The sequence below is a fragment of the Thunnus maccoyii genome, chromosome 20, assembly GCF_910596095.1.
Source record: "Thunnus maccoyii chromosome 20, fThuMac1.1, whole genome shotgun sequence".
NCBI lineage: Eukaryota > Metazoa > Chordata > Actinopteri > Scombriformes > Scombridae > Thunnus > Thunnus maccoyii.
In genome coordinates this window covers 16,208,529-16,228,025 of record NC_056552.1, presented here as the reverse complement: position 1 = coordinate 16,228,025, position 19,497 = coordinate 16,208,529, and the positions used below count along the sequence as shown (strand labels likewise).

Below are 19,497 nucleotides of genomic sequence, written 5' to 3'. Positions count from 1 at the left end.
CATGTTTAGAAAGTGACGTTTTGCTGCTGGTTACGCTTTTTATTGCAAATGCGGAACTATTTTTCAGGCTAATGTTTCATATCGTGCAGAATATCGCTCGGGGAAATGTAGGAAAAATAATTGATCGACGATGCCATAGATGCGTTTGATGTTTGACAGCTGAAATGACTAAATAACAGAAGCGGCCTGTGTTTGGCTGATTTTTCGATAGTATTTAATGTTGTCCGCATTATCGTATAATCTTGGCGCTTATTTCGACAACATTTTGTTCAAAGCTCAATTTATGCGAGTTGTTGCGTCGTTAGAAAGATAGCTGCTTCATTTTTATGAACGAATACTTTCTTATTTCTGTACGTCCTCTGTAATGCGTGCAGTAGCTTGATTCGTCCAGCTCATACGTATTTGTAGGTAAGTAAGTTAACTCTGCTCTGAAGCTTTAAATGCACCTTGAATCACATTTCACCGCATCTCTCTCTCTCTCTCTCTCTCTCTCTGTCTGTGGTTTCAGATCATGGTGGAAAACTCTCCGTCTCCTCTGCCTGAGAGAGCTATCTATGGGTTTGTCCTCTTCCTTGGCTCACAGTTTGGCTTCTGTAAGTCTAATATTCTTGTTTCACTATTCTAGCATACAATACTTAGTTGAAGTGAATTCATATTTCTTTATTTTTTTATTTCACGTGGACAATACACAGTACATTTATTGTACCAGATATAGCTAAAAGCTTATTACACTCAGTAGTACCTGGACAGATTTGCATGCATTATTATACCAGCTGATAACTTTACCAGTCAAATTGTGTGGCCTTCAATATTAGATGCAGTAATACATGGAAAATATATTCCAGTCATTTAAATAATCTTTTTTTTATGCATGTGTAGGCAAATGTGTATGCGTGTTTGAATTTTGGTGCTGGTCTGTGAAATAAATAGGTTTATTCTTGGATGTTGAGCTCAGGCAGTGCACCTGAATTTCGTTGAGATAGCACACAAACAAAATAATGTTTCTTTTCTTTGGTGTGAAGGCAGGGACACGCATGACTATTTAAGAAATTCTCTCACAAAAAATGGACTAAATGAGTTCAAATACAGTAATGGAGCTGATCATAAGTGTTGCAGTTTTATTGCTAGATGAAAAAGTTCTCAGCTGTGCAAAAACAGAGTTAAAAATGTAGTTTAAAAATCAAATATTCACAAATTGGTCTCTATTTACTTATCTTTTGCTGCTTATGTCTGAAATGTTTTCTAACTGTTACAGGGAGTCTCATAATTGAAAAGTCTTGCATTTCTTTCTCAAAGACAAGTTGTTTTTTTATAATTAAATGTACTTAAGTGTTTCTAAATAGAACAATAGAAAAAAAATTTTTGTGTGCAGCTGCACATTTAACTTTTAAAATGCACATTTAAACAAGAAAGTAAGATACATGAAGTCATCAAACTTCAAGTTGGTGCAGTGACTCTGACCCTGCATGTGAAATATGTATCATATTTTATCTATAATTGAATTGAAACAAAATAAAAACCCTGTCTACCATAATGAATCTATATTCAAGCTTGGTCAACTAATGATACAACTTTCACTTCTTTCACTCCATAGTTCTGTATTGTCTGTGGGCATTCATACCAGAGGAGTGGCTTCATTCAATAGGACTCACATACTGGCCTCAAAAGTAAATAGTTTTTGTTGGTTTTTTTAATCACTTTGAATTATCCAAGAACAACTTCCTACTCTTGACTGGTAAATTGAGTGTATGACTCAGGAAATACATGTCCTACATTAGCACTTCTGTTAACCATTAACTGAGGTATTTTTCCTGGTGTAGATATTGGGCCCTTGCGGTGCCAATCTATCTGCTGGTCGCAATAACAATTGTTGCTGTGTTGCTGTTCGGAGTGAACATGAACAACACGGCTCCCCTCGACTCTGTAGACAACATCACAGGTGACATACTCATTCAACTGTGTGTTTAGTTTTATATTCATATCAGTGGTACTATTGTTACTACTATTACTTATGCTGTAACTACTATAATACTAAGAAAATAAAGCACCTACCTAAAAGTTGTGAATTGGAATAGAGAGAGGAGGTTTTATCACTCAAAATATGGTGTGTGTATGGGCTAAAATATACACAATACAGTTAATCTCAGATATAATTCCTGTCTTTAGGAGAAACTCACTTCTTTATCACTAACATGGAACCTTCAAAACTCCCTTATCTTAACACCCTCGAATGTCCCACTTTCTGTCGCAGATGTGTACGCTCAAGGCCAGAGGACAGAAGGCTGTCGGAAGGGGGGGATACCCAGACTGAAGGATGTTTCCATAAGTGAAGTCAACAAAATGTTCTACATGTCGCCCAAGTTGTAACACATACAAAACTGTTGCGGCTCGATTCAGGGTAGAAGTGAAGGTGTGGAGGATTTGTTTTGGCGTGTGAAGTCACACAAGGATAAGCGATAAGCTTTATTTATTCATCCAGGAACAAGATGTACAGAGTGAATGTACTTTTTCTGATGCTTTATACATCTATATGGGGGGAAATTACATGTGTTAATAACACAATGATCTGTTGAATGTGGAGTTGTTCATTAACATAACAGAACATGTACAATGAGTGCCAAAATTAACATGGTAATATTGAACAAATGACATTTTTTTTCATTTTTGTATGTTATTTTTAATAAATTTGACCTTTTATATCTTAGTGTCGTGAACAGTAAATGAAGTTTTGAAGTGAAGTTGCAACAAATCATAGTTACTGAAGCAGTGTTGTGTCTAATTTTGGATGAAAGTGTTGTTCTGTGAAATGACCAAATTAGCACGCACAATATTAAAGCTGCAATTGATAAGATTATAGCGTAAAATACATGCACCCAATTTGTCCAAATCACAACTGGGCCTACAGCAAAGATTTACAATTCAGGACCAAAGATGAATGTCAAAAGTAATTTACTTTATTTATATCAATCATTTCATCATAACCTGTCTAGAAGTTCTCTGTAATGGAAAAACAACAAACCAGGAAAACAAAGGAATGGAAATATCACACTAGAGCCATGGAGGAGGTCCTGTATGATATCTAAAAGTAGACAAACACGTCTGTTCACCAAAAGGGAAAGCTCGTATACTGTGAGTGGGGCGATATGACATAAACTTTGCAATATTCAGGAGGTGAAACAATGAAAATGGAACCATTATTAAACAGGATGTAAATATATTTGTATCCAGATTTTTCCCCCTTGATGGTCCATGCTTCTCTGATTCACATTCCTGTCCACTGGGGGCGATGCCGCACAGCATTGCGGACTACAACAGTACAGAAGAAGACGGTGCTTCCATGATATCAGCCACTGTTTACATCCAGCATTTGCTCTAGCACTCAGTAGCGCTTTGCTGGACCTTCTGGCAGAGTTACATGCGTATTTAAACGTACTGCAGTATTAAACAGATGGCCTTCGCTCTGCCGGTGTGGCTCGCGGTCCAGGAGGAGCTCCTCGCGCACGGCGGAGAGGTGGACTCCGAGTCTCCCAGCTGTTTCGACGAGTTCGATGATGAAGCTTTGTTCCAGATGTTCCACCTCACCAGACCCAGCATCGTCTTCATCACGGACAGTATCCGCATTCGCATGAAGAAGGTCTCTCTGAAGAAGCCAGCGCTGCCCGTGGACGCGATGGTCATGGTGACGCTCAACTATTACGCACACGGAGTTTCCTCCGCTACTATCCAGCAGAGACTCGGACTGACCCAGAACGACTGCCTCGCGATCATCTGCACAGTCTCCGGGGTTATCGCAGGCATGGCCGATCAGTTTATCTCGTTCCCGTTAACCCGAGCAGCCAGAACCAGTGTCGCCTTCAAGATAGAGAAATTGTGCGGCATCCCAGACGCGCTGGGCGTCCTGGCTGCAGCTCACTTCAAGATCAGAGCCTCTCCGTATGAGAAGGACACTTTCAGGTCTTTTGTCAACACCTTGGGGTACACGTCGGTCGTGAGCCAGATCATCTGTGACTCCGACGGCAACATATTGAGTGTCGAAAAGTGTTGTGTGGGCAGCACGTTCGAGCAGGATTTGTGGGACTCGTCGTTCAAAGGAAGAGAGATGGAGGATGAATTGCATGGACATTACTGGGTTATTGGTAGGTTAAAGGCAACGGAAGAATGGGAGAGACCCGGTTGATTACACGCATAAATAATTAAAATAATAATCCTTCATTTTCATCCAAAAAATTCTAATCTGATAGCTTTCACCGTTAGCTCAGTCTTTCACCGTGTAATCGAGTTTGCTCAGGTGTCATGGCATCTCCACGACTCCAGCTCCAGATCACCATGACAACCGAGCTGGAGACAACATGGAACCTCAGAATCACCATGACAACTGAGCAAACTCCAGCTGCTGGCGGTGACCATGATATATGGTTGAAATCTTAAAAAAAAAAAAAAAAAAAAGTGGACTAGGGCCGCCACTAACGATTATTTTCATGTCGATTAATCAATTAGTTGTTTGGTCTATAAAATGACAGAAAATTGAGAAAAATGTTGATCAGTGTTTCCCAAAACCAAGGGTGACGTCTTCAAATGTCTTGTTTTGTCCCGACCAACAGTCCACAACCCAAAGATATTCAGTTTACTGTCACAGAGAACTAAAGGAACCACAAAATATTCACATTTAAGAAGCTGGAACCAGAGAATTTGAGACATTTTCTTCTTTAAAATGACTCAGAACTGTTGATCAATTATCACAATAGTTGCCGATTTCAATAGCTGTCAACTAATCGATTAATTGTTGCAGCTCTGAAGTGGAATTAAAGTTAAAATACCTTTTGTCAAACTACTGTTTCCAATGTCAAGAATGACCTTTCAGACTAATCTTGTATGAAAAAATAAATCTATTATAAGATTTGTATTAAATTACTTCCTTTTTTTATATTAGGAATTTTGTAACAATACCTGTTTGTTTTCATTGATGCGAGCATATTGGCATACATTTACATACTGTCACACAGCCAGTATGTAAATGTATGCACAGGAAATGATGCATGCACTTTTTGTGTGTATATTGCAACACTTTATTACTTAATCTTCTTCTAAATCAAACACATGATTCATGCTGGCTTCTATGGAATAGCTGCACGTAATGCCTGTTGTTTTCCTCCACAGTGCATGTTAATTGTCATCCGTATATTGAGAACACATAACATCGCAATCTTTAGGATTAACATTTAATGGGTTTCTTGCTCTGATGTTGTGTTAATTGTATTCTCTCATCTCTTTCTTAAAGGAGGGAGCGGCTACAACTTAAGCAAACATGTCTTGACTCCTGTGTTGGAACCCGCAAATGAGAAGGAGAGCCGCTTCAACCAGGCCCACGCCAAGATCTACGATGTCATGCGGACAACGCTCGGCTCCATGAAGAGGCGTTTCAGATGCCTGATGCAACTTGGCTTTGCGCAAGAAGGCTCTTTGGACAAAAAGTCCAACATCATCAAGGCGTGCAGCGTTCTGCACAACATCTCTAAGAAGTTCTCCGTCCCTCCCCCGCCTGTAGTTGGTAAAATCGAGCCCCTTCATCCAGGCAAGCAGCATTCAGTGTCAGTAGACATCAACTCAGAGGCCCAAAAAGCCAGACAGGAACTCATTCATTGTAACTTCTCGGTTGCCTCCAGCAGGCACGACCCACTGAGTGACACTATCACAGAGGAGGATCTTTGATGACAGTGAGAGTGTTGTTTGCTTTAGGAAGCAAGCAAACAAGATCCTCAGCACACTGACACATTAAGGCCACATTTCTGAAACAAAACCCTGCTTACAATGTGAGATTTACACACAGGTTGAAGTGAGCTGCTGTTCTGTGCCAGTTCGACTTTTTTTTTTTTTTTTTTTTTTTGCAGACCTTGTAAAAGCACATTCAGTTATAGTTTTGTTACTAAAAATATTTTATTTCTTGCACAAATGGAAAAGCATTTTCTACATTTCTTATTGTTAATAAATGTAATTTGAAAACATTCTTTGGTCATCTGGAGTGTTATTCCCTTATAGGATAATAATAATAACAATAATACAGTTTGAGTACATGAGAGGAAAACATTAAATTAAGTAATATAAATTTGCTATACATATACAGTAAATCTATAAGACTTGAATCTTTCTTTTACAGTTACAGACACTTGATAATACAAAACAGCATGTAGACTTTAGAATTAGTTTTTCATTAAGTGCATAAATGTCTCAGTGCAGAGATAATCTCTTTTAGTTCAGACATTTGTGCCGTTTAACGAAACTCTCGGAGTGCAGTGGCATTAACATATATCATGTCCACATTCTCATATACGTTATCTTCAGTCTTCTCATCTGGCTGCAGACAATCCATGATGCATTGGTGCAGGAAAATGTACTGGGACTAGAAAGAAATAAACCAAAGTTGCTGGTCACGTGAAAAGCAGAACTCTTTTGGGGTGAAATGCATACACTGTATTGTGGTTAACACTTCCTCGTATGCAGTAATACTGCAGGACACTGCATAAATGTTTCCAGTATGAGCTACAGTACTGACATTTCTAATGACATGAGCAATTATATGGAAATCTAGGCATAACTTCCCTATGCCGTAGTACTGTAGCGGTGCTTGTACTGTATCACTTGCTGTGATGTAAAAGATTTCTTCAAAGACATAAGTGAGTGACTAAATGAAGAAGTTCCAGCTCAGCCTGAAGCAACTAAATGATCAGCTTTACCTCTGTCTGCACCATGTGTGGTCGACTCAGTCTCATCTTGTGCACAAAGGCATTGATGCCCACTGCTCTCTCTCGCTCTAGCTCCTGAAGCAGCACATCCAAGGTAATAATGGTGCCTGTCCTCCCCACTCCAGCACTAGAAGAAAGACAACACAGCAAAAGATAAGAAGTCAGTGCCCAGGTATAACAGTCATAAGCAAGTATCTCATGCATAATTTTAAAATGACATTTAGCCAAAGTGGTTTCCATTAAAAGTGACCACCAAATGGTACAGGGTACTCTAGCTCAGGCAGAAACAAGTTCTCATTCTGTACCTGCAGTGAACCACAGTGGGTTCCCCGGTCCCCTCTCTCTGTATGTAATGTCTGACCAGTTCTCTGAACTGGATCAGGACTCCAGTGCCCTGTGGGACTCCATGGTCAGGCCAGGCAGTAAAGTGGAAATGTTTCACTATGCGCTCTTGTGAGGTGTTCTTCTGTGAAGAAGATTCACATAAGTAGGTCAGTTTCTTCAACCAGTATAGTGGTTGGTATGTGATTCATGAAGTCTTCATCACACACCACAAGCATCATCCTCTTCAAAAGTAAATGTGCACAAATTCAGACTGTGTAGACACACTCACAATTTTCATTCACTTTGTTTTGCTTTGTGACTTGGAGATATATTAATACCAAACTTATTTAGTTACACCATTAAAATGTTAGTTACGTACATGTTTCACCCTGAATTCCCTCAATGTCCAGTTGGACTCTTGCTCTTCAGAACTAGTGGTGACCAGCATCTCTCCGTAAAGGCAAGTCTCGCTGTCTGCAGGCCAGTACTGTTCACACTTAGTCTGGGGAAAGGAAACATACAAAAAACAAAATTAAGTTCTTTAAGTTTTAATGTATCTGTAGTAACAATCATAGATCTGTATCAGCTCTTTGTGGGACCGAAAAACCCTTGAAAACACTGAAATAGAAATAATTGTGTGAACAGTAACACATGTAAGTTGTCACCATTTGACAACACATAAGCTTTAACAGCAAATGATTCACAACAGCTCACTGATTTTTTAAAAGTTTTAAGGTCCCTTAAAATCTAGCAATAAAACTATCACATATCTTCCAGGAGACTCACCCGTCCTCCCTCGATGCAGTTGGTTACCATGACGATGCCTCTCACTCTTTGTTCCCAGATCATCCTCCAGAAATCATTGACTGTACCGGGCAGAGGACCCTGAGTAGCAATGTACTCTCGGTTGCTGCTGTAGCCCTAAGAAACAATAGTCAAAGTTAATATGTACACTTCTCTAGCTTTTATATGTCCTATATTGTTCACTATGACATAAAACACAATTTTATCCTCATGAAGTCACATAAAGTCAGCACTGCATACACTGCTAGACTTCAAATGAAATGTGGCAACTTTATTCCAGATGATGAATTGTTCAAGTTTATTAAATCTTCCCCTTTTAAGGTTTTTTTTTTGACAGTTTGAGTCAATAGTGATTGAGAAAGCTTCCTGTATGATGGAATATTTTAGTTACAGAAAGATTGTCAATTATCAAGTAATACCTACTGGCATGTAACTGGCATTAATGTAGTCAGAGATCCCATCGGGATTGGATGTAGTTAGCCTCACTCGACACCAGTCATCTAGGTTGAAAAAGCAGAAGATGGTTTAACTGTAATGCACCACAACAGCTGGAATGTGTCAATGGATCTGTCATGATGCAGCAGTAAGAGGACGAGCTTACATGGCAGTACATTGCTGAAACGGTTCTTCACTTTGTTCTCAGGCAGCAGAGCTACCTTTCGTGTCTGCTCGGTGCCAACAGGAAGAAGGTTCTGTGTGAATGTTGGCATATGACACGCCATGTGAGTGAGACAAAGGTAAACAGAAAACAAATTCAGCAGTACCGAAACTGTACAGATGCAGTTTTACAATACTATACAGATAAAAGGAAGGAGTAGAAGAGGAAGAACAAAGTACAATAAGCTTTTTTATGCACCTCATATTCCTCGCTGAAACCTCTGTTTTCATCCGCACTTAGGTGATAGAAGTGGTCTGGAAACTTTGCAATAGAAATAGCTCTGAAAGAAATAAAACAGAACAAAAAAACACGATTGTATACCTTATCATATGTAAGGCAACTGAACTCATACATGAATGTTTCAGAATAAAGATTGACATTAAATTTACCTCATTTTGAAGACCTAATTAATTTTTTACAACTGACAGTGGTGTTAACATTATGTAGAGACGATTAAAAATGTACTTACTTGGATTTATTAGAGAGTCGGGAACCTTCAATGAATGTCTTTTTTCTGTGGGAAAGAAGCAAAGAGGTTCCCTGCTTGAGTCTGACTGAGTATATTTTGGCAAGATAATCTAATTAGTGTTGTCACTGAGTCTGCACCAACCTGATAATATCTGGTCTTAAAAACAAAATGAAGACAGCCAGACAGACCAGAATTATAAAAAGCAGGATAGCAATCACTGACCCTGCAATGACTCCTACAGGGAGTAAAATCTGGATTAAATGCTTTGTAACATACAGTGCAGTAATAAGATATTCAACATAGTGTTGAATATAATTGCATCACAGTCACATTATCTTTTTTCCCACTAGGGTGAATATTGTAATGTAAAAAATAAGGAAAAAGTAAGAGTATACTGTTTAAAATGTACATCAGGAAAGTATAAATTAATACATTCACTTGACTCACCCCTTGGATCAGTAGGGCATTGAAAAACATATGGTTTACGACTTCTCACATTCCCAGATATTAAGGCTAAAGATACACCATATGTTCTTGCAGGTTGGAATCCAGCTATTTCGATATCCTGTGTCTCATTATTATGCTCCTTGTAAGTCTTCCCAGTCACATTCACCTCCACAGTGGTCCACAAACCATCCGGTTTATCAAAGACAATAAGGATAGAGTATCCAGCTGCCCAGTACTCACATCGAGCAGTTAAATCTGAAGGAGCTGAGTAAAAACAAGTGGAAAGATGCATTTACAGTTATAAACCTCAACATACATACCAACAGACCAGTGTTAATATGTGATTTGTCAAAAAAGATAACGCAAATTTGTGCATTACTATAGGTACACACATTTTTGACGAAAATAAAATCATTTTAAAATCGGCACTCCACTGCAAAACATTAAATTATCTTTTAATCCAATCTCTAAGAAATACTCCAATATAACACACTAATATCACATACAATATTGATAACTGATTAATTGCTTAAGTCACTTATCAAGAAAAAGCCAAATATTGTGTGATTCCAGCTTCAGTGAAGTGAAGATTTGCTGATTTGGTTTCAAGCAAACACACAAAAAACTGTACTGCAAAAGGAATATACTGTAAATACTGTATAGATTGAGAAATATCATGCTACAGTAGTACTTCACATTATGTCTGTGGGAATAATAAATGCAGACAAACATTTAGCTGATGAGGTAAATCCATTTTGAACTTACGGATTGTCAATACGTGGTCACACTGTGGAAAGAAGATGGAATTTCGTTCGTACACAAGAGACACTGAATAGTTTGCGCCAGGGTAAAGGCCAGTAAATGACACATTGCTGCCTTCAGGATTGGCAGGAATTTCTTTCGAGCCATTAGTGGCTGTTGCCTTCGAGAACAAGCCTCCAACCGTTCCTTGGATTGATGAGCTAGTAACATGCCAGGTTACACTGCTACAGTTTATGGCTGAAATGACAGAATTGATGAGAAAATAATTGCAGACAAAACCCTTCATTTGCAAAAGTTAGTACAAAATTCAATCAAACATTCTCAAAAAGCTTCAATAAAATATCAATTAACAACAGAGTACATACCTGTTACTGTAAAGCCTTTAAAAGCAGTGCTGTTGAGTTCATAGAAGGATGTGGTCACACTGAATTGATACTCTGTTCCAGGGCGGAGAGATGGGACTGAATGTGACACAACATTAGAGGATTTATTTGGTTCAACTGGAATAATTTTCCCATCAATTTGTAGAAAGTAGCTCCAAGTTTTATTCACGATCTTCCACTCCAGAGTTATACTGTTCACAGTGCGTGTTGTCACATTGACGAAATCCACCGTTGGGGGAACTGATGGAAAGGAAAAAGCCTTAACTCATCGCCAAATTAAGGATGTGTGCTTTAGAACACACACTCATGTATCAATGTGAATGACTTTCAGATTGAATTGTATATATTTTTATTTAACATCTGATATAGCACCCTTTATAAAGGGTCTATACGTTGTATCTAATGACTCCTAATGTATACTTAGGTCACCTACCAGTCAAAACAAATTCAAACAAATAATAAGTTGAATTCAATTCCATTAGTAGTAGTCACAGTCAAAATATTAAGTGAGAAACACCCATCTGTTACTGAAAAAATTTAAATTAGATATGTTTACTGAGCTCTGTCCTGGCTCTTGTTGTTGGGCTCTATAAGAGGAAAACATCTCACCAGTGACTGCAGTTAGTTTTACTCCACTGCTTCTGATAGTTTCAAACACAGTGAAGAGAGTGAAGTCATATTTAGTCCCACTTGTGAGTCCTGAGACTTTATGTGTCCCTTGATCTGCTGATGCAGTGACGTTTATCTCCCTTCCATTGAACACAAGTGTATAGTTGAGGATGTCATCCACTTTGTTCCACTGCAGAGTTATACTGGTCTCAGTTTGTCCAACTGATTTAAAATCCTCTGCATTACGAGGTTCTAGGATGTAAAGAGACAAAAAGAAGAAAATGTAACAAAATTTGATTTAAAACAATAACAGCCTGTCATTTTCTATAATCTTTTTAAAATGAATAGTTTCATTCTATTTTATCTGCCACAGTCAAAAATATTAAGTGAGCTCTGTCCTGGCTCTTGTTGTGGGCCTATATAAGAGGAAAACATCTCACCAGTGACTGCAGTCAGGTTTACTCCACTGCTTCTGACATTTTCAAACACAGTGAAGAGAGTGAAGTCATATTTGGTCCCACTTGTGAGTCCTGAGACTTTATGTGTCACTTGATCCGCTGATGCAGTGATGTTTATCTCACTTCCATTGAACACAAGTGTATAGTTGAGGATGTCCTCTACTTTGTTCCACTGCAGAGTTATACTGGTCTCAGTTTGTCCAATTGATTTAAAATCCTCTGCATTACGTGGTTCTAGGATATAAAGACACATGGAGAAGGAACTGTAAAACAATTTGATTTTAAAAAATGACAACATATACAACAAAATGTTATTTAGTGTACACTTTTTCAAACAAACAATAAGTTGAATTCAATTCCATTAGTAGCAGTCACAGTCAAAATATTAAGTAAGAAACACCCATCTGTTACTGAAAAAATTTAAATTAGATATGGTTACAGAGCTCTGTCCTTGTTCTTGTTGTTGGTTTATATAAGGGGAAAACATCTTACCAGTGACTGCAGTTAGTTTTACTCCACTGCTTCTGACATTTTCAAACACAGTGAAGAGAGTGAAGTCATATTTAGTCGCACTTGTGAGTCCTGAGACTTTATGTGTCACTTGATCCGCTGATGCAGTGACGTTTATCTCCCTTCCATTGAACACAAGTGTATAGTTGAGGATGTCCTCCACTTTGTTCCACTGCAGAGTTATACTGGTCTCATTTTGTCCAACTGATTTAAAATCCTCTGCATTACGAGGTTCTAGGATGTAAAGAGACATGAAGGAGAAACTGTAACAAAATTTGATTTAAAACAATAACAGCCTGTCATTTTCAATAATTTTTTATAAATGAATAGTTTCATTCTATTTTATCAGCCACAGTCAAAAATATTAAGTGAGCTCCATCCTGGCTCTTGTTGTGGGCCTATATAGGGGAAAACATCTTACCAGTGACTGCAGTTAGTTTTACTCCACTGCTTCTGACATTTTCAAACACAGTGAAGAGAGTGAAGTCATATTTGGTCCCACTTGTGAGTCCTGAGACTTTATGTGTCACTTGATCCGCTGATGCAGTGACGTTTATCTCCCTTCCATTGAACACAAGTGTATAGTTGAGGATGTCCTCTACTTTGTTCCACTGCAGAGTTATACTGGTCTCAGTTTGTCCAATTGATTTAAAATCCTCTGCATTACGAGGTTCTAGGATGTAAAGAGACATAAAGAAGAAACTGTAACGAAATTTGATTTAAAACAATAACAGCCTGTCATTTTCTATAATTTTTTTTAAATGAATAGTTTCATTCTATTTTATCAGCCACAGTCAAAAATATTAAGTGAGCTCCATCCTGGCTCTTGTTGTGGGCCTATATAGGGGAAAACATCTTACCAGTGACTGCAGTCAGGTTTACTCCACTGCTTCTGACGTTTTCAAACACAGCGAAGAGAGTGAAGTCATATTTAGTCCCACTTGTGAGTCCTGAGATTGTGTATGTCCCTTGATCCGCTGATGCAGTGACGTTTATCTCACTTCCATTGAACACAAGTGTATAGTTGAGGATGTCATCCACTTTGTTCCACTGCAGAGTTATACTGGTCTCATTTTGTCCAACTGATTTAAAATCCTCTGCGTTAACTGGTTCTAGGATGTAAAGACACATGGAAAAGGAACTGTAAAACAATTTGATTTTAAAAAACGACAACATATACCCAACAAAATGTTATTTAGTGTATACTTTTTCAAACAAATAATAAGTTGAATTCAATTCCATTAGTAGCCACAGTCATAATATTAAGTGAGAAACACCCATCTGTTACTGAGAAAATTTAAATTAGATATGGTTACAGAGCTCTGTCCTTGTTCTTGTTGTTGGTTTATATAAGAGGAAAACATCTTACCAGTGACTGCAGTCAGGTTTACTCCACTGCTTCTGACAGTTTCAAACACAGTGAAGAGAGTGAAGTCATATTTAGTCGCACTTGTGAGTCCTGAGACTTTATGTGTCACTTGATCCGCTGATGCAGTGACGTTTATCTCCCTTCCATTGAACACAAGTGTATAGTTGTGGATGTCCTCCACTTTGTTCCACTGCAGAGTTATACTGGTCTCAGTTTGTCCATCTGATTTAAAATCCTCTGCATTACGAGGTTCTAGGATGTAAAGACACATAAAGAAGAAACTGTAACGAAATCTGATTTTAAACAATAACAGGATATACACAACAAAATGTTGTGTTTTCTATATTTTTTTTCAATGAATAAGTCATTCAGTTCCAGTATTTATCTGCCATAGTCAAAAATATCAAGTGAGCTCTGTCCTGGCTCTTGTTGTGGGCCTATATAAGAGAGAAAACATCTCACCAGTGACTGCAGTCAGGTTTACTCCACTGCTTCTGACAGTTTCAAACACAGTGAAGAGAGTGAAGTCATATTTGGTCCCACTTGTGAGTCCTGAGACTTTATGTGTCACTTGATCCGCTGATGCAGTGACGTTTATTTCACTTCCATTGAACACAAGTGTATAGTTGTGGATGTCCTCCACTTTGTTCCACTGCAGAGTTATACTGGTCTCAGTTTGTCCAACTGATTTAAAATCCTCTGCATTACGAGGTTCTAGGATGTAAAGAGACATAAAGAAGAAACTGTAACAAAATTTGATTTAAAACAATAACAGGATATACACAACAAAATGTTGTGTTTTTGGGTAGTTTTTTTTAAATTAATAGTTTCATTCAATTCCAGTATTTTATTCCAAAGAAAAACATCTTACCAGTGACTGCAGTCAGGTTTACTCCACTGCTTTTGACATTTTCAAACACAGTGAAGAGAGTGAAGTCATATTTAGTCCCACTTGTGAGTCCTGAGACTTTATGTGTCACTTGATCCGCTGATGCAGTGACGTTTATTTCACTTCCATTGAACACAAGTGTATAGTTGAGGATGTCATCCACTTTGTTCCACTGCAGAGTTATACTGGTCTCAGTTTGTCCAACTGATTTAAAATCCTCTGCATTACGAGGTTCTAGGATGTAAAGAGACATAAAGAAGAAACTGTAACGAAATTTGATTTAAAACAATAACTGGATAAACACAACAAAATGTTGTGTTTTTGTTTAGTTTTTTTAAATGAATAGTTTCATTCAATTCCAGTATTTTATTCCAAAGAAAAACATCTTACCAGTGACTGCAGTTAGTTTTGCTCCACTGCTTCTGACAGTTTCAAACACAGTGAAGAGGGTGAAATTGTATTTAGTCCCACTTGTGAGTCCTGGGATTGTGTATGTCACTTGATCCGCTGATGCAGTGACGTTTATCTCCTTTCCATTGAACACCAGTATATAGTTGAGGATGTCATCCACTTTGTTCCACTGCAGAGTTATACTGGTCTCAGTTTGTCTAACTGATTTAAACTCCTCTGCATTACGAGGTTCTAGGATGTAAAGACACATGGAAAAGGAACTGTAAAACAATTTGATTTTAAAAAATGACAACATATACCCAACAAAATGTTATTTAGTGTACAATTTTTCAAACAAACAATAAGTTGAATTCAATTCCATTAGTAGCCACAGTCAAAATATTAAGTGAGAAACACCCATCTGTTACTGAGAAAATTTAAATTAGATATGGTTACAGAGCTCTGTCCTTGTTCTTGTTGTTGGTTTATATAAGAGGAAAACATCTCACCAGTGACTGCAGTCAGGTTTACTCCACTGCTTCTGACAGTTTCAAACACAGTGAAGAGAGTGAAGTCATATTTAGTCGCACTTGTGAGTCCTGAGTGAGTGTATGTCCCTTGATCCGCTGATGCAGTGACGTTTATCTCACTTCCATTGAACACAAGTGTATAGTTGAGAATGTCCTCCACTTTGTTCCACTGCAGAGTTATACTGGTCTCAGTTTGTCTAACTGATTTAAAATCCTCTGCATTACGAGGTTCTAGGATGTAAAGAGACATAAAGAAGAAACTGTAACAAAATTTGATTTAAAACAATAACAGGATATACACAACAAAATGTTGTGTTTTTGGGTAGTTTTTTTTAAATGAATAGTTTCATTCAATTCCAGTATTTTATTCCAAAGAAAAACATCTTACCAGTGACTGCAGTCAGGTTTACTCCACTGCTTCTGACATTTTCAAACACAGTGAAGAGAGTGAAGTCATATTTAGTCCCACTTGTGAGTTCTGAGACTTCATGTGTCACTGGATCCGCTGATGCAGTGATGTTTATCTCCCTTCCATTGAACACAAGTGTATAGTTGAGGATGTCCTCCACTTTGTTCCACTGCAGAGTTATACTGGTCTCAGTTTGTCCAACTGATTTAAACTCTTTCGCATTAAGAGGTGCTAGAACATAAAGAGACAGTCATCCTTGTAAATATATATCACCATGTCCCTATATTAGCTGTTACGAGTTTTGCTCATGTTGCTCAACTGATAAATAGGAGTGAGTGTATAACCGGAAAATACAAGTACAAGTAAACATAGCTGTTCATCTTTGATTTGCATATCAAAGGTGCCTGAATCCAAATGTATACTCAAACATGTCACCTACCAGTGACAGCAGAAAAATTGTATCCAGTGCTGTTGGCTCCATTAAATGTAACGAGAGAAAAATTATATTTTGTCCCAGCACTCAAATGAGCGACCACATATGTAACCGATGTCTCTTGATGAGATGCATTGATATTGTCCACCTTGACACTGCCATTGTTAACATACTCCAGGAAGTATGTTGAGATGTCGTTAACCTTGTCCCACATCAGAGTTATACTGCTCTCATTTTTCCTCAACACCTTCACGTTCTTTACATCTCAGGAGCTAACAGAGTTGACAGTTTCATTTTAAAAACACACAAGTCTGCACTTATAATACAAAGAAAAGCAGACATGTCACCAAACAAATGTAAAGGAGAGCAGCTCATACTTACGTGGTTTAGTTGTAGTAATGGTTGTGGTTGTCAGTGGAGTGGTTGACGGTGTTGTTCGTGGTGTTTTTGTACTTGTTGTCACTGTTGTGCTTGGTGTTGATGTTGTGCTGGAGTTAGTGGCACCCTAAAAACAGAACAGCAACAGAATCATTGGGGCGCACCTAATCCCAAAAATATCAAAGTTTAATTTCATAATTCACAAAATTGCCAGAAGTGTTCACCTAGCTATGGAATCGACACTGTTGACAGAACTCTAATGCAGTAATAATATTTCTGCTTTTATCTTGTATGTATATCATATTGTACCTGTACTGTGAACAAGCAGCATGACCGGGATGTTCAAAAAACAAGTTCTACTCTACTTTCTACTCAACAGTTCCCTTATAGGTAGAATAAACTTTCTGAGACAAATATGTGATATTGATGTGTATGAACCTTGAGGAAACAGAGATCTTCAAATGCAAATTATGGTCCAGAATTCTTTTTTTTTTTTTTTTTTTTGCATATTGTACTTCTACTTTTAAATCTACAACAAGTACAACACCTAACATATGCTGGTTAATGAGCAGACAGAAAGATTAAGTCAGACAGAACTGTCACATCATTGCTTTTTTTAAATAATAGCAAAACACATTCACTGAATACAGATATTTGTGCACAATAGGTTCTTAAAATATCTTCCATGCGCCATATTTATTTCCCTATTATAACAGTCAAAATACTATATTTTTTAATAAATATAGGCTATAATACAAAACAGTATCCAGATACAGATCATCCGCTTGTCTAGAGTATAAAATAAAGTTAACAATACATATTGGAGGTACAGCTCCCTTTCTGTTTTAAACTTAACAAGTTATTTCCTCATTCATACTTTTGTGTCTCTGAGGAAGTGAGTGAGAAAACATTACTGCAGCTGGGAAATAATAAATTCATATTACACCATCTGAAAAAGTCCATCATCCTTATGTTGTTCAATAGTCTTTTTTGTTTTCTGTACAATGTACATTTTGATATTTCAGACTATTAAACTCCACTGTCAAAACTTTGGTATGGAGCATATCGCGCACTGAATCTCTGTGGTTTCGTCACTGTATTGTTTCCTTTTGTTGAGGGTAACCTTCTGGTGAATAAAGGTATACTATCTGATCACTATCAAAGTAGAAGTTAAAAAAAAACTTACCCGAAGTAGACTCAGGAAGACACACAGCAGCAAGTGGTTTGGGGTGATTTTGAAAGATAACATCATTGTAAAGATTTAATAAGCTGCAGACATACTATAAACTTGTTAAATTCCTTTTGGTTTGCCGTCCCAGGGTGAACTTCAAGTTTCTATTTTCAGTACTGCCACTTGTGTGTTGACTAAAACAACAGCACTTCAGGTTGGCAAACAACGTTTTTCAGCTGACGCAGTCCAATATTAACTTCATTTCAGTCGTGTTGACTTTTAATTCTTAACCATGTCCTCCTCTTGTAATCTCTGGTCCCTGCTTATAATGGCAAGTGACTAAGTAAATAGCTGCTTCTCCTTTTGGCCTTGTACAACCGCAAAGACCTTTGCCCCGCCTGTTACTTCCTTATTAACGGTCATTTGAGTGCCACATGTCAAAGGTACGTACATTTGACTGTTTTACATGTTTATCAATGTAAATTGCTTTATATCTGCTGTGTGTTTGTCATTACTAGTTTGTGACTGTACCTTTATGATGTGTAAACAAACATTTATATTACCCCAGAAAATCTTTCAAATACTGCTTGAGTTAATTTATAATTATTTGTTAATTTTATTATTTGTTAGTACTTTTAAATAATTGTTTTAAAGATTTCATATTTAAAATTACTGTCTGGTCCCTTCTTTTGGGATGATTTCACAGAATTGATTTGCTTTAGGTTTCTCTGCACTGTCTCACTGGGTTGTGATATTTATAGCTTCCTTGTGGTTAACATCTATGAAGAACTGCAGACAGAAAACACCACTTATATATTTAACAGTGGATGAGGGCTTCACAGTGTTTCACACTACAGATTAATAAAAGTGCTGGTCTGTCAAAGATAACATTATCCAGCGCTGTCCATTGGGGAAACATGAGGAGGAAGTTGGCCTTCATAAATAATAATAGTTTTCCCCATCTAATAAAGTTACATAATATCACTCTGAAACAAACCATTATGAACATATATGTTAGATACTGAGCATAACCACTGCTCTTTTTAAAAAGAATATTTATTCAACATACATGAAAACTTACTGTATTTTATGATTTTTGGTTCCTGTCTGCATGATAACTTTTATGACATTTTAAGACCTGAACTATAAAGTTATTACTAAGTGAAACTAATATCTAATCTGGAGCTCCAACCTGGCTATGTCAATAACATAAAGAAGAATCTACATTTCATTTATTTAAAACTTACAACTGCATGAACAAAACTGATTTAAGTTATTACTTTGGTGTAAGTAAAACCTAGTAGTAACTTTGCAGTACAACAAAATGTGCAAATACAGGGAAAAAATGTAAAGTTTTCAGGTCTATCAAAAGTCTTGCACTGACCCAGGCTGACAGTATATGAGGTCCTACTGTGCACTATGTGTATCTGTATACCACTGGAAAAATACCACTTGTACAATTATTCTGCTTAACATTTCTGAGGGCATCACTAAGTCTGTTACCCTCTGAATCACTGATGCTGAATGATGCTGCACTCTTATTATCATAAGTGTTTCAGTTCCCTGTTTGGCCCACCCTCCCAGATTCTCAACAGACTGCTGTATGCTGTAACTTTACTGTAATATTTTATCCACTACATCACTCCTCACCATAGCCAAGACATAGGCTATACTGGCTTCCCATCACCACAGGTTTTATCTGAAAATGTGTCATGTTCTCATGTTTGTTGAGGTTTTCACTTGACTGAGCATCGTGGAGCACTT

The 19,497-nt window shown here is 37.5% G+C and overlaps 3 protein-coding genes across 22 annotated transcripts in view; 2 read left to right on the top strand and 1 right to left on the bottom strand.

The window, feature by feature from the left end:
- Window positions 1–117: 117 nt before the first annotated feature.
- Window positions 118–2,699, top strand: LOC121887564 (phosphatidylinositol glycan anchor biosynthesis, class P). Its single transcript, XM_042398457.1, has 5 exons — window positions 118–408; window positions 509–593; window positions 1,595–1,667; window positions 1,821–1,939; window positions 2,252–2,699. The coding sequence occupies exons 2-5, from the start codon at window positions 512–514 to the stop codon at window positions 2,365–2,367; spliced, it is 390 nt and encodes a 129-aa protein (XP_042254391.1). The 5' UTR covers window positions 118–408; window positions 509–511; the 3' UTR covers window positions 2,368–2,699.
- Window positions 2,700–2,987: 288 nt separating this feature from the next.
- Window positions 2,988–5,890, top strand: si:dkey-197c15.6 (putative nuclease HARBI1). The gene is made up of 2 exons (XM_042398455.1): window positions 2,988–4,136; window positions 5,279–5,890. The coding sequence occupies exons 1-2, from the start codon at window positions 3,449–3,451 to the stop codon at window positions 5,707–5,709; spliced, it is 1,119 nt and encodes a 372-aa protein (XP_042254389.1). The 5' UTR covers window positions 2,988–3,448; the 3' UTR covers window positions 5,710–5,890.
- LOC121887558 (receptor-type tyrosine-protein phosphatase eta-like) overlaps window positions 5,850–19,497 on the bottom strand; it is a 30,885-nt gene continuing 17,237 nt past the window's right edge. For 6 of the 20 annotated variants that reach the window (XM_042398431.1, XM_042398430.1, XM_042398439.1 and 3 more), the window contains 23 exons: window positions 15,322–15,573; window positions 14,813–15,064; window positions 14,405–14,656; window positions 13,996–14,247; window positions 13,534–13,785; window positions 13,025–13,276; window positions 12,586–12,837; window positions 12,147–12,398; window positions 11,637–11,888; window positions 11,197–11,448; window positions 10,570–10,827; window positions 10,208–10,441; window positions 9,443–9,706; window positions 9,137–9,230; window positions 8,996–9,040; window positions 8,725–8,806; window positions 8,470–8,560; window positions 8,292–8,368; window positions 7,851–7,985; window positions 7,444–7,566; window positions 7,046–7,206; window positions 6,732–6,867; window positions 5,850–6,397 (listed from right to left, as the gene is read on the bottom strand). In XM_042398431.1, coding sequence (XP_042254365.1) covers window positions 6,269–6,397; window positions 6,732–6,867; window positions 7,046–7,206; window positions 7,444–7,566; window positions 7,851–7,985; window positions 8,292–8,368; window positions 8,470–8,560; window positions 8,725–8,806; window positions 8,996–9,040; window positions 9,137–9,230; window positions 9,443–9,706; window positions 10,208–10,441; window positions 10,570–10,827; window positions 11,197–11,448; window positions 11,637–11,888; window positions 12,147–12,398; window positions 12,586–12,837; window positions 13,025–13,276; window positions 13,534–13,785; window positions 13,996–14,247; window positions 14,405–14,656; window positions 14,813–15,064; window positions 15,322–15,573 — 4,349 coding nt within the window. In that variant the 3' untranslated portion in view covers window positions 5,850–6,268. Of the gene's footprint in view, window positions 6,398–6,731; window positions 6,868–7,045; window positions 7,207–7,443; window positions 7,567–7,850; window positions 7,986–8,291; window positions 8,369–8,469; window positions 8,561–8,724; window positions 8,807–8,995; window positions 9,041–9,136; window positions 9,231–9,442; window positions 9,707–10,207; window positions 10,442–10,569; window positions 10,828–11,196; window positions 11,449–11,636; window positions 11,889–12,146; window positions 12,399–12,585; window positions 12,838–13,024; window positions 13,277–13,533; window positions 13,786–13,995; window positions 14,248–14,404; window positions 14,657–14,812; window positions 15,065–15,321; window positions 15,574–15,730; window positions 15,983–19,497 lie in introns of all 20 variants that reach the window. The other 14 variants (XM_042398434.1, XM_042398452.1, XM_042398441.1 and 11 more) reach the window with 13 other exon arrangements.

Excerpts from the sequence above, each read along its gene's own strand:
- LOC121887564 (XM_042398457.1), top strand. The coding sequence starts at position 512 with ATGGTGGAAAACTCTCCGTCTCCTCTGCCTGAGAGAGCTATCTATGGG. Across the intron at positions 594-1,594 it reads TGGCTCACAGTTTGGCTTCT|TTCTGTATTGTCTGTGGGCA; the intron begins GTAAGTCTAATA and ends TTCACTCCATAG. Across the intron at positions 1,940-2,251 it reads CTCTGTAGACAACATCACAG|ATGTGTACGCTCAAGGCCAG; the intron begins GTGACATACTCA and ends TTTCTGTCGCAG.
- si:dkey-197c15.6 (XM_042398455.1), top strand. The coding sequence starts at position 3,449 with ATGGCCTTCGCTCTGCCGGTGTGGCTCGCGGTCCAGGAGGAGCTCCTC. Across the intron at positions 4,137-5,278 it reads TGGACATTACTGGGTTATTG|GAGGGAGCGGCTACAACTTA; the intron begins GTAGGTTAAAGG and ends TCTTTCTTAAAG.